Source organism: Xiphophorus couchianus, chromosome 1 (assembly GCF_001444195.1).
Source record: "Xiphophorus couchianus chromosome 1, X_couchianus-1.0, whole genome shotgun sequence".
Lineage (NCBI taxonomy): Eukaryota > Metazoa > Chordata > Actinopteri > Cyprinodontiformes > Poeciliidae > Xiphophorus > Xiphophorus couchianus.
The window spans coordinates 14,706,443-14,719,192 of NC_040228.1; the positions used below are offsets into that span (position 1 = coordinate 14,706,443).

Here is a 12,750-nt window from a genome sequence, read left to right on the forward strand (position 1 = left end):
GTAAAGCTCTTGCCAGAAATTATTACATTTCAATGTGTGTGAAAAAAATTTTTTCTTCATGCATGCAGATATTGGGGATGACAATAAGGGGATCTTTAGTTTCTGTTGTGCTATAAAAGGAATTTTTCAGACATAGTTTTTCATCCACTCTTCCACTTAGAGAAGAAGGGTCACTTTCAGTGATTACTGAATGATAACCTGGATGATTATTTTTATTTTCTGGTAAAATCAGTTCAACCTGATATTCTATGAAGAACACCACATAAGGTTTTTCATCACTCCTAGGGACACCAGTGAAAAACTACAAAGTCGTCCATGCATGTTTTGCTGCAACTGCCTGCGCTGTGGTGAGGTAGTAAGTTGTGTTGTTGGATGGGATCAGGATTGTGTACCCATACAGGAGATAACTATACAACTTACTTCCTTCCTCAGTGGAGGCTGATGGCTTCTAGGAAATATTCATTGTACTCTTGTGTGGATTTGCAGTCAACTGCTGAGCAGTTTCAGCTGCAGTTTTTATATGGTACCTATTTATGAAAATGTTTTCGCTAAGCATTGAAATATGAGCATTAGATGTGGTAGATGCATTTAAATGCTTATTTTAGTATGTGTAAAAAAACTCTAGGAAGACCTGTTTTAACACTCTCTCCACCTGGATGTCACAGAGGGTGAGCAGGCTCAGGAGGGTCCAATGGCATGCCTGGACGCACCCAGGGTCTCAGAAGGCTTCCTCACTGCTCCCCCGTCTGGAGAGGTCACTCCCACCACCCCTGCTCCCCACGAACAGGCCCTGGTCTCCCTGGAGACCGCTATTAGTCAGCAAGTCCACCAGCCAATTGCTGACCTGCTCCTGGCTGAGACGCACGCCAGCTCACTGGCTGCTCTGGCCGGGGCTGGACTTCCCACCCTGTCAGAAAGTCAGAGACCAAACACCGAAGCAGAAGCGTCTCAGATGGAAATGTCCCCGGCTCCTACAACTGGTGAGAGAGTTGGAGGAGGAGGTGGTGAAGGAGGAGCATTGGATGAAGGCAGGGAAGGTAGACTAACTTTAAACAGATTATTTACACAGTCGCCAACAACAAGGGCACATAAATACATTTGTTTTTGGAAACCTTTCTTCATGTTCTTAACCCAGAGAGGGAAGTTATAGGTCACCCTTTTCTCTCCTCAGCCTCGCTAAGCCCGGATATTGTAGAAAGCACTGAGCCTGTAGCGGTTGGCGTGTCGCAGTTGGAAGGATCCCCCATGGATACCAGCAGCCCTGCATCTGCTACTCAGGAAGAAGCTGCTCCCAATCCTCCGCAGACCACCCAGCTGTCCCAGGAGTTATCTGGCAGCAGGGAGAGTGGGCTGACTGATCGGCAGACAGATGCAGAGACTGGGTAGGGAAAATTGTATATTTCAGATCAAACACATTGCCTGTATGACTCATTCTTTGTCATTGTTGTTAAATTGCATTTTTACCAAGTACACGATTATGATTAAACTTTTATGCTTATCACTTGGGTTTGATTTTATATTGTTTTGGGTATTAACATTAAACAATGTCCATTTTCTGTTGCTTTATCAGCTCCACATCTGTTTCATCTCCTGGAGAGACGATGCCTCGGAGCGACAGTGCTGACAGCCAATCCCAGACCATCCAGGAAGAGCCTCTTCCATCCACCAGCAATGATGAGGAGGATCCACTAGCTGGTAAAGATTTTAATGTGCTTCAGTGCCGCCAATAGAAAAGGCTGTTTTCTAATATTTGTAACAGTACACAAACGAGTGGCCCTAAATAATAATTAAAGAATTTTTCAATTATTTGTTTCTGCGAGGCAGAGATTGTTTGCAGTGAAACCAAGATTGATTTTTAGTCAGTTAATGTTATCATTACAATAAGTTGCATAAAATTTAAAAAAAAATTATAATATAAAAATTTAGAGTCTATGATGTTTTCACAACTGCATTTCATGTTGTTGTTTTTTCTCTACAGGAATCAATTTGCCAGAAGGTGTGGATCCTTCTTTTCTTGCGGCCCTTCCAGAAGACATCCGTCGAGAGGTCCTTCAAAATCAGCTCGGCATCAGACCTCCTTCTCGTCCTCCTGCTGCCACAACTCTGCCCTCCTCTAATGCGCCTGTGCTCGGAGGTCCAGGGGTTACAGAGGTCAGCCCTGAGTTCCTGGCAGCTTTGCCGCCTGCTATTCAGGAAGAGGTGAGATTATGGAAGACCAAGAATTTACCTTCTGAGATGTAATTTTCCAACCAACCCAAGAGTCTGATTTTAATTATTTTTTGCCTTAGGTTCTTGCCCAGCAGCGAGCTGAGCAGCAGCGAAGGGAGCTAGCGCAGCAGCCTCCACAGGGAGACACTCCTCTGGATCCAGTCACTTTCATCCAGACGCTGCCCTCGGAGCTCCGGCGGAGTGTTCTTGAGGACATGGAGGACAGTGTGCTGGCTGTCATGCCGCCAGACATCGCTGCTGAGGCAGCCGCTTTGCGTAGGGAGCAAGAGGTGCGTCAGAGACAGCTAATGCACGAGAGGTTGTTCGGTCATAGCTCATCTTCAGCCCTTTCGGCCATCCTGCGCTCGCCTGCCTTCACCAGCAGGTTGGGAAGCAACCGAGGTGTCCAGTACACCCGTCTGGCTGTCCAGAGAGGAGGACCGTTTCAGATGGGGGGAGGAACAAACCACAGGTCTGGAAATATTTGGCTTTCTGTAATGCAAGATTTAGTATGAGATACCTTAGAAATATTCATACTTTCTAAACCACGTGGTTATTCTGTCTTCTTCAGACCGTCCAGTTCCAGCGTAGATTCTTTGTTGCGTCTTCGCGGACGATTGCTGCTGGACCACGAGGCGTTGTCCTGCCTGCTGGTTCTGCTGTTTGTGGACGAACCGAAGCTGAACACCAGCCGACTGCACCGTGTGCTCAGGAACCTCTGCTACCACTCTCAGACCCGCGGGTGGGTCATCCGCAGCCTGCTGTCCATCCTGCAGCGCAGCAGCGAGAGTGAGGTCTGCCTGGAGACGGCGCGTCTGGAGGATTCCCGTGGAAAAAGGAGCAACCAGGGCGGCTGCGGGGGAAAAGGTCCAGCCACCTCATCGTCATCATCCTCCTTAGAGCTGCTGAACAGGGTGGAGTCTCGGAGCTCCAGCCAGCTCTCTTGGCTCTCCGTCTCTATGGATGCAGCTTTGGGTTGTCGGACAAACATTTTTCAAATCCAGCGGGTGTCTGGCAGGAAGCACAGCGACCGGCATTCAGCCGGCAGCTCTACGGCATCCGGAGCACTAGGAGTACCGGGCGGCACTGCAGGAGTCACGTGTGCAGCAGGCGGAGGTTCCACGGTTCACATCCACCCTCAGGCTGCTCCAGTGGTCTGCAGACATGTCCTGGATACACTAATCCAGCTAGCTAAGGTTAAATTTCCATTCATTTAATCAATAGTTCTTGATATAAAATATTAGTTTATAATACTTCCTCATTCTTGTGTGTTTCTGCAGGTGTTTCCAAGCCACTTCACCCAGCAGCGATGTAAGGACATTTCAGCAGCTTCCTCTGATCTGGATTCTCGCCTTTGCACAGGTTCTTCTGGGGGAGGAAGCGGAGTTGGTAGCTCCAGGTCAGGCTCTCAGTCTCAGAGTAACCCCAATACTCTGAACTCCCTGAGCCCCTCTATAGCGACTCCTCAGTCTTTAGGCATCTCCACAGATTTCTGGGATCTGCTCGTTAAGCTTGACAACATGAACGTCAGCCGCAAGGGAAAAGCCTCGATGAAGACGGTGCCCCTGGGCGGCGGCGCGGAGGCCGACGGAGCGCAGTTCAGCCTAGAGACGTCCCCTCTTGGCCAGCTGATGAACATGCTGTCGCATCCTGTTATCAGGCGGAGCTCCTTGCTCACCGAAAAGCTGCTGCGCCTTCTCTCCCTCATATCTATTGCCCTGCCTGACAACAAGGCAACGGAGGTGCCTGCTGCACACCCGACCCCACAGACCGCCAACTCGAACATAGCTAGCTCAGGGTCCACATTGTCGATCACGACACAGGGTCCAGCGTTGGTGGGCTCTGCTCATCCCACTGTGACAGTGCCTGCTGTCTCAGGAGGAGCCGTACCCCAGGGAACTTCCTCAGGAACGAGCATAACCGTCTCACAGGCTTCTTCTACCACCATCTCTATACCACCATCCACTGGAATAACCTCTACAGGTAACCCATGAAGTACTCAAGTTTATCCACACATGGCTCTGCAACACATTTAGTCAGAAATTAATTTGATGGACTTTTGGTGTGAAACATTTTATAGGAAAGCAGAGGAGCTCTGCTGTGAGTATAGAGAGTGACAAGATGGCCTCTACTGGACTCACAGAGAAACAACTTCAACTATCTGTGGAGGTATGATGAGATCTCATAATCCTGTTGGATTTTGTCTTTCTTTTTTTTTTTTTTGGAAAATGTTCCCTTTAAAATAAGATGAATGTTATGAGACAGAATATTTGTTTACTGACTGGAAGCAAAGAGTAAAGATTCATTGAAGCCATAGATTACTCTGGAACCTCCTAAGAGTAGCAATAATAAGCCTATTGTATTGGTTGAAAATATCATCTTAAAACCTGAAGCTGTCCCTGAAATGACTATCTGGGCTCCTAAAATAATTGTTTAGCCATTCACTGTATGTTTTTGCAGTTCTTACAGTATTTATTGTATCTTGTCTTTTGAAACAGTTTTCTGCCCAACTCATCCCACTCTTTGTCTTTATGACAGAGATGTTAATCACGCTGTCAAAAAGCACACAACAATTCAACTACTTCCTTTCTCACTTGAAGTGTCTCTCATAACCAAGGTTTAATATAGCAGTTTATGCTAAGTCCTTGCAATAAATAGGACTCTATAAGTCTTACCTGATCTCTTAAAATTTTGATGATTTGAAAATGTTTCTCCTCCGTCTCTCCAAGGTGTTGACATCTCACTCATGTTCAGAGGAGGGACTAGAAGACGCTGCTAACATTTTGCTGCAGCTATCTAGAGGAGACGGCTCCACCAGAGACACGGTGCTCAGACTGCTCCTTACTGGAGCCAGACACCTGGGATACACTCTATGCAAGCAGATTGGTCAGTACTCACAAGTACTTCACACGTTTCATCATTTCCTTGTTGATTTAAACACCCGTTTCTTTTCAAGCTTGCAACCTTGATTTTTTTTTGTGTGTGTGTGTGTCTCAGGCACGTTACTGGCGGAGCTGAGAGAGTACAACTTGGAGCAACAGAGGCAGGCACAAGCAGACTCCCATTCCCCAGACGCACCTCCAGAGGACACCTCCTTATCTGCCAGATTAAAGGGGAAGATGACCAGCAGGTGAGCATGTGATGAGTGTGTGGGTTGCTCACCATCATTAGACCACAGAGGCAGTTTTAAAGTTGTAATAAACAAGCGTTTTACATATTTTTGTCAGTTACTACTCTACATGGCTGACTGTTTGTTACAGACTTTATTATTGGTCGGTACACAGGTTCGATGGTTCGGAGAGTGTGGTGATTGTGGCTGCACAGAAGCGCACTCTGGGGGGACGCGAGTTGCAGCTTCCCTGCATGAGCTCACTAACATCCAAAACATCAACACAGAAGTTTTTCCTACGAGTGCTGCAGGTGATTATCCAGCTGCGTGAGGACACACGGCGTGCCAACAAGAAAGCCAAACAGACAGGCCGGTTAGGTAAGATGATTTTCCAGCTACAATCCCTTCGAGCTCTATATGGAATATTTTCTAAACGTAAACTAAAACCTGTCATCTGCTCAAACGCCAGGCTCCAGCAGCCTGGGCTCAGCCAGCAGCATCCAGGCCGCAGTGCGGCAGCTTGAGGCTGAGGCCGACGCCATCATTCAGATGGTGAGAGAGGGGCAGCGTGCACGTCGGCTCCAACAGGCCCCCCCACCTGCCGTCCCTTCTGCATCTGCCGCTGGATCCTCAGTGGCTGCCCCCCATGCTCCCACTGGTGCTGCTCCCCCTACTGGCACGGCTGCTGCTGCCACGGTTAGCATGGCTGCACTGACAGCAGGCATATTCCTACTTAACATTGCCTTTTATACAACCGAAGAACCTTTGAGAAAACTAAAATCACCAGATACATTGTGTGGTAGTTCAATCCTCGCTACTGTCATTATGTTGATAAATGCTTTAAAATGACTCTTAATTATACATTTTTGCTACATCTAATTAGAAGCTGGATTTATTGGGTTTAGGTTTTATGAAAATTGTGTGAAATCACAGTATTTTCTTCCAGATCCTTTTTGTTTATCTGCAAACATAATTGTGTATGCTGTCATCCAGTTGCTTTCATCTCAGTTGGTTTATGCACCGATACATCATCTTTGCTGGCATGATGAACGTTGACGGCCCCATCAGTCAATCAGATGTGCCTGTAATTTGAACTTTGTGTTTCACCCATTGATGGGTTCTGTTGTTTAACCATGAATGTTTTGCTTGCTTCACTGCTCATTTCTGTTTGCTGGCAGATGTCGCTTAATGCTTTTTCCTTGACCTTCTTCCCTCAAAACTCTGTTTCTGTAGACCATGGGAATGTCATTTTGCATGGCAACCTTATAAGAGTTGCATTTCGGTGTAAGAAAACAACTATATTTTATACGTTTTCCTGTTGCTGATTGTCCGTCTGTTTTCTTCAGTCTGACGTTCAGTTGGCGCCAGAAGCTCAGTCAGCACAAAGAGACGAATCTCCAATGGATGTTGACCAGCCGTCTCCTCTGGAGCAAGATGCTGCACCTCTGGGTATGAATTACTACAAATAGCCATAAATGTTACATCTGTTTATAATAGATTTCAATAAAACTTGTTCCTGTGATGGTATGTAGACTTAGTAACATGGTTTGTGATATTGTATGCAAATTGCGTATCATTGAGCATTATTAAAATGCTTATAAATATATTTGTAATTATAAATTTATAAAAGTGTTTGAGTTTGAAACATAAGAAATATATTTTGATTATTATAAATATAATAACTGCACATTTTCCTTACAATTAAAGCTTTACACTTTATGTATAAATGGGAAAATACTTGGAATTGTTGCTTTCTTGTGAATTGCTGAACTAATATTTAGCCGTATAAATGCAAAATTGCCATTCGTTGTGTTTCTCGCTATGGGGAACACCTTTCTGAAGTTCATATTTGACCTTTTATTTTTAGACGAAGAAGGAAACGCTCAGTCAGAGAGCGAGGAGAAACTCCCAGACCTCCCTCTGCTCAGTGAGCAGCTGCTGCTGGATGAACTGTGGGACATGCTAGGGGAGTGTCTGAAGGAGCTGGAGGAGTCTCATGACCAACATGCTGTGCTGGGTAGGTGGAGTTCCGTTTAAGAAATGCTGTTATTTTGAAGGAGCCAGGTTTGGCGATGCACAGCAGTGACTGGTGATCCGTTTCTTCAGTGCTCCAGCCAGCTGTGGAGGCCTTCTTTCTGGTTCACGCCACAGAGCGAGAGAGCAAGCCTCCTGTTAGGGACACGCGGGAGAGCCAGCTGTCCCATATTAAAGATGAGCCCCCGCCGCTGTCCCCGGCCCCCCTCACGCCTGCCACCCCTTCGTCCCTGGACCCGTTCTTTTCCAGAGAGCCGTCCTCCATGCACATCTCCTCCAACCTCCCACCAGACACCCAGAAATTTCTCCGCTTTGCTGGTGAGACTGAAGGACATTGAAGTAAAAAGAGGGAATTTTGTTTCAATGCATTGTTCAGTTTCTAACAGGACTGATTGTGTTTTTAGAAACTCACCGCACAGTGCTTAATCAGATCCTGCGACAGTCGACCACTCACCTGGCTGATGGGCCTTTTGCAGTATTAGTCGACTACATCCGGATTTTGGACTTTGACGTTAAGAGGAAGTAAGAGGAATAATTTCGCAGTGTCACCATGTGCCACGTTCACCAGGGACGTTTGATCAAATCCGATTGGTTTTTTCCATCACTTTAAGGTACTTCCGCCAGGAGTTGGAAAGACTGGATGAAGGCCTTAGAAAGGAGGACATGGCTGTTCATGTGAGGCGCGATCATGTGTTTGAGGACTCCTACAGGGAACTGCACCGCAAGAGCCCCGAGGACATGAAGAACAGACTGTAAGCTGTTATTGCTTCTGTTTTCACTTCATGTCCGTAATTCAGAACCATTTTACCGAACCCCCACGTTCTACCTTGGCTCTGTTGCAGATACATCGTGTTTGAAGGGGAGGAGGGTCAGGATGCTGGTGGCCTGCTCAGGGAGTGGTACATGATAATTTCTCGGGAGATGTTCAACCCCATGTACGCCCTGTTCCGCACATCACCTGGCGACCGCGTCACCTACACCATAAACCCCTCGTCTCACTGCAACCCCAACCACCTCAGCTACTTCAAGTTCGTGGGTCGCGTTGTGGCCAAGGCGGTGTACGACAACCGGCTGCTGGAATGCTACTTCACTCGCAGCTTCTACAAACACATCCTGGGCAAGAGTGTCAGGTACCTGAGCCTCCTGCACTCATAGTGAACCTTCTGTTACATATGCTTCTATTTAAAGCTCCAGTCCTTGAGGGCCACTGTCCTACAGTTCTTAGATGTGCCACAGGTACAAAACACTGGAATGAAATGACTTAATTACATCCTTCTTGTGTAGATAAGTTCTCCAGAGCCCTGCTATTGACCTAATTATTCTATTCAGGTGTGGTGCAGCAGAGGCACATCTAAAAGTTGCAGGACTGCGGCCCTCGAAGACTGTAGTTTGAGACCCCTGATTTAAAGCTTTGTGCGCTGCCATTTTATGAAGCAACTATTACCCTGAGCCTTCACTATATGACAAATGTTTACATTTTGATCTCTAAGATGCCAGTTTTACAGTTTGATTTTGTTGTTTAGTATCTTAAAACACAAAAAAGGGGTCAGGGCAATTTTTTGTGCAACGTTGTTTGTAGTTTTTCTTGCATTCCTTGGGCTCAAGAAGTACTTTTAAATTATTTATGTCCACGATTGCCATCATTAACTTCAGTCCTAAATTTTAAATATTGACAGTTTTGTAAATGTTTAACTACGTAAAGATCTTGTTAGAAGAATATTTCCTACTATCCCGCTCATGACAGTTGGGTGTTTTTTTGAGAAGGTATTATTTAATGATGCATTCAAGTTGTAGTTGGAACTGGGAAATTCTGACTTCCCAGTAAAAAAAAAAATTAATGGAATACCCTCCTATGTCAGATTTCCCAGTGGGAAAGTGGGAGCAACTCCTACTGCTCCCAGTTATGACTTCCAAGCCTGGCTTTGTGTTTCAATATGGCCACTCCTCACATCAGTAATAAGATGTGGTGGAAATATGTTTATTTCATAAGACATGTATGTAAGAGTGCGTCTAAAACCAATATTATATGTAGACCGTGCAATTCTGAACTGAATAAATTGAGTGGTTTTTGCTTATGGAAACAAAAGCTTAAAATGATGATAAGAAGTATTGTGAATGTCTACTTGGCTGTTGCCATGTTGAAATCCCTGCTTCACAGACTGTAAGGAAAAACTGGAGCACCGTTTCTTCTGATCTCAAATGCAGCTCCAACTTCCTAGGTAGCTGGAATGCAGCAGGGTTAGTGGACTCGGATGCATTTTGATTGAGACTCAGTGGGATCAGGAATACGGAAGGGACACAGATTCCTCTGTTTTAAAAAAATAATAAAGACTAATTTAATACAATTTGCTCACGTATAACCCACATAGTTATACAGAAACACAAAAATGTCACATGAACCTGGAGAGTAGAATTACTTAACCCCATCCCCATATTTTTTTTTGTTTGTTTCTCAATGTTTTGCACTCATCTTTTGTTTCTACAGGTACACAGACATGGAGAGCGAGGACTACCCGTTCTTCCAGGGTTTGGTGTACTTGTTGGAGAACGACGTCTCCACACTGGGCTATGAACTGACGTTCAGCACAGAGGTCTGTGTCTGTCATATTTCAATCTGTGGTTTATTTCTCATCACAACCCACTAGATAGAACTTGACCACACAATCAACATAATTTGAGATGTAAAAGTTGTATTTTGCAACTATTGCTGGTTTTAGGTCCAAGAGTTTGGAGTGTGTGAAGTCAGAGACCTCAAGCCGAACGGCGCCAACATTCTTGTCACAGAGGAAAATAAGAAGGAGTACGTCCATCTGGTCTGCCAGATGAAAATGACTGGTGAGCTTCTGAATATTTATGTCCCCAAACAATGAGGGTCTTTATCACACTAAGGAGTAAACAGTGGAGATTTGTGCTTGTTTGAAAAGTTAGTATTGTATTAAATCTCCGCATGCTGACTAAAGGTGTAATGTAGAAACACAGCCACTAGATGGCAGCAATTATTCTTAAATATTCAGCAGACAGAGTGCTGCTGGAACAAGACCTCTATACCTGTATTACGCTTACATAAGCCTTTAAATTGAAAAATATAACGATTTCAAGCACATTTTTTATCAGGCTGTTTTTCGTTTTGGCTGTAATTGTATTTATTTTTATTTTTAGGCGCAATCCGCAAACAACTGGCAGCCTTCCTTGAGGGGTTCTACGAGATCATCCCCAAGAGACTGATCTCCATCTTCACAGAACAGGAGCTGGAGTTGCTCATCTCTGGCCTGCCTACCATCGACATCGATGACCTGAAGGCCAACACTGAATATCATAAATACCAGTCCAGCTCTATTCAGGTAAAGTTCAGTAAAAAACAGTCATAATAATTTCAAAACGTTTTAACAAGTTGGAGTTGGGATTGAGAGGAAGTGATACCAAACACAAGATTCTTTTACTGTGGATCCTGCAGCTCCTTAAAAAGTCAAATTTTAGGCCTTGAGGAGTCTTAAATATGCAAGTTTCCACAATGTTTCTTTAATTACATTTAGTTTGGTCTCAGATTTACTCTGGCTAATTACTTGATTATTCTTTTTATTTGTTTTCCCCTCATAATACTGTGAAAGCGTTTGTTCATTACGTTTATTCTGGTTCTGGTTGAAGAAGTCGGGTTTTGCTTTTTGTTGTGAACAAACTTCAAGACCTGAACTTTACCCTCCGTCCTTCCAACTCTCCACCAACCTTTCACTATTTCTAACTTATTTGAGGAAATGAATCAAAGGGTTCTAACTTTATCTAGTGTTAAACATAAGTTGTTAAAGTGTCATTTTAAAAGTTCACGTAGGTTCCAAATCAAAATTAAAGCTTTCAAGAAAAAAAGTCTCAAAGGCTTTTTAAATTTGACTAAAACTTAAGAAGGCAGGTAGAAAATTAGTTTCTACAAAATTCAGAATGCTCTACAAAAACATTACTTATTTTTTAAAAAATGTGTTTCTTAAGCAAAAATACTTACTTTTTGTTATCTTGTCTTTTCTTGGCAGATCCAGTGGTTCTGGAGAGCCTTGCGGTCCTTTGATCAGGCTGACCGGGCCAAGTTCCTGCAGTTTGTCACCGGCACATCCAAGGTTCCCCTCCAGGGTTTCGCTGCTCTAGAAGGCATGAACGGCATCCAGAAGTTCCAGATTCACCGCGATGATCGATCAACTGACCGTCTGCCATCTGCTCACACCTGGTAAGCAAGAAGCGGCTCAGTATCGCGTCGCTTCTGAACGTCTAAACGGAGCTAAACTAACTTGTTTTTGTTCGACTGTGCCTCCTCAGCTTTAACCAGCTTGACCTTCCAGCCTACGAGAGCTACGAGAAGCTGAGACACATGCTGCTGTTGGCCATTCAGGAATGCTCAGAGGGGTTCGGACTGGCTTAAATCATGAGACTCAGACATGCATACACCTAATTAGTTTGCCTACTCCTGACACATTCACACTGATAACCTCTGAACGCACGCACACACTATCATAGACATTACTGGATTACTTGTTGAATGGCCTAGTCTCGCTGGTTTCTATTCCATATAAAACCGATAAAACCAGCGAGTGAAATAGACTGATTGATATTGCGTACAACACAGAGAGCCTCATTTGGACACGCTCGTGTCTCCCTTCCCAATTTATCGCAAATGCAAGCGAGGATTCATGGACTAATAAGAGATGTTTTCTTCATTTAGTTTGATTTCTCTGTACAAAAGGTTTGGGAGTTTATTATGTTCAATCTTTTTTGTTCTCTGGCTGTGTAAAAAGAAAAAAAAGAATGTTGTTTGAACAGGATGGTTATAAAACCTTTGGGGAAAAAAAAAAAACATGTTGGTGGTTTCCTGTTGCAAATTTGTGACATCACAAGCCTTGACAATGGGGGACATTTTTATGGGTTGGGGGTGTATGAACAACTCAAAGTTTTGGAGATATTCACCAAAATGCACTTTTCAAAGTTTTGTGGCATTTTTAAGGAAGGATGGTACAAACAATGAAGAGAAAACCTTAAAGTGATTTAAAAACATTAACCATAAATTCTAGAGTATTTTTGGCTATTAAACCGCTGACCCAGCCTTGAGCCTTTGAATCAGAGTGGAATAACTACATGAATAAATGCATAAAATTTCATTCATTGTCTCTTTAAAAGTGTTTTAGCCATTGTTTGCAGTTTATTTCTTTACAACTGAATGTGTCGGACTACAGCCTCCGTAGCTGGACTCCAGATGGAGCAATGAATCCATTCAGTGTGATGTCATCCTGCACTGCATGAAGCCTCAGGGTTGAAACTTCTTAACAGGATGTTTTTTTTCTGCGGTCCCTGAATGTGTCCGATTCCAGAGCCTCCTTCACTCCTGAGGAAGAGGCAGCAAAGCTGACATTTTCTAAAAT

The 12,750-nt window shown here is 44.3% G+C and overlaps 1 protein-coding gene across 12 annotated transcripts in view; it reads left to right on the plus strand.

Annotated features, from left to right (window-relative positions):
* The window catches only part of huwe1 (HECT, UBA and WWE domain containing E3 ubiquitin protein ligase 1), a 41,375-nt gene extending 28,886 nt beyond the window's left edge, over window positions 1–12,489 (plus strand). For 10 of the 12 annotated variants that reach the window (XM_028022078.1, XM_028022134.1, XM_028022112.1 and 7 more), the window contains 23 exons: window positions 666–1,037; window positions 1,172–1,382; window positions 1,571–1,695; window positions 1,979–2,199; window positions 2,289–2,680; window positions 2,780–3,404; window positions 3,489–4,191; window positions 4,289–4,377; window positions 4,938–5,094; window positions 5,206–5,338; window positions 5,493–5,695; window positions 5,787–6,013; window positions 6,664–6,766; window positions 7,185–7,334; window positions 7,424–7,669; window positions 7,756–7,873; window positions 7,963–8,103; window positions 8,194–8,481; window positions 9,837–9,942; window positions 10,069–10,186; window positions 10,511–10,692; window positions 11,374–11,564; window positions 11,654–12,489. In XM_028022078.1, coding sequence (XP_027877879.1) covers window positions 666–1,037; window positions 1,172–1,382; window positions 1,571–1,695; window positions 1,979–2,199; window positions 2,289–2,680; window positions 2,780–3,404; window positions 3,489–4,191; window positions 4,289–4,377; window positions 4,938–5,094; window positions 5,206–5,338; window positions 5,493–5,695; window positions 5,787–6,013; window positions 6,664–6,766; window positions 7,185–7,334; window positions 7,424–7,669; window positions 7,756–7,873; window positions 7,963–8,103; window positions 8,194–8,481; window positions 9,837–9,942; window positions 10,069–10,186; window positions 10,511–10,692; window positions 11,374–11,564; window positions 11,654–11,756 — 5,204 coding nt within the window. In that variant the 3' untranslated portion in view covers window positions 11,757–12,489. The remainder of the gene's footprint in view (window positions 1–665; window positions 1,038–1,171; window positions 1,383–1,570; window positions 1,696–1,978; window positions 2,200–2,288; window positions 2,681–2,779; window positions 3,405–3,488; window positions 4,192–4,288; window positions 4,378–4,937; window positions 5,095–5,205; window positions 5,339–5,492; window positions 5,696–5,786; window positions 6,014–6,663; window positions 6,767–7,184; window positions 7,335–7,423; window positions 7,670–7,755; window positions 7,874–7,962; window positions 8,104–8,193; window positions 8,482–9,836; window positions 9,943–10,068; window positions 10,187–10,510; window positions 10,693–11,373; window positions 11,565–11,653) is intronic. The other 2 variants (XM_028022158.1, XM_028022150.1) reach the window with 2 other exon arrangements.
* The last annotated feature ends 261 nt before the right edge of the window (window positions 12,490–12,750 follow it).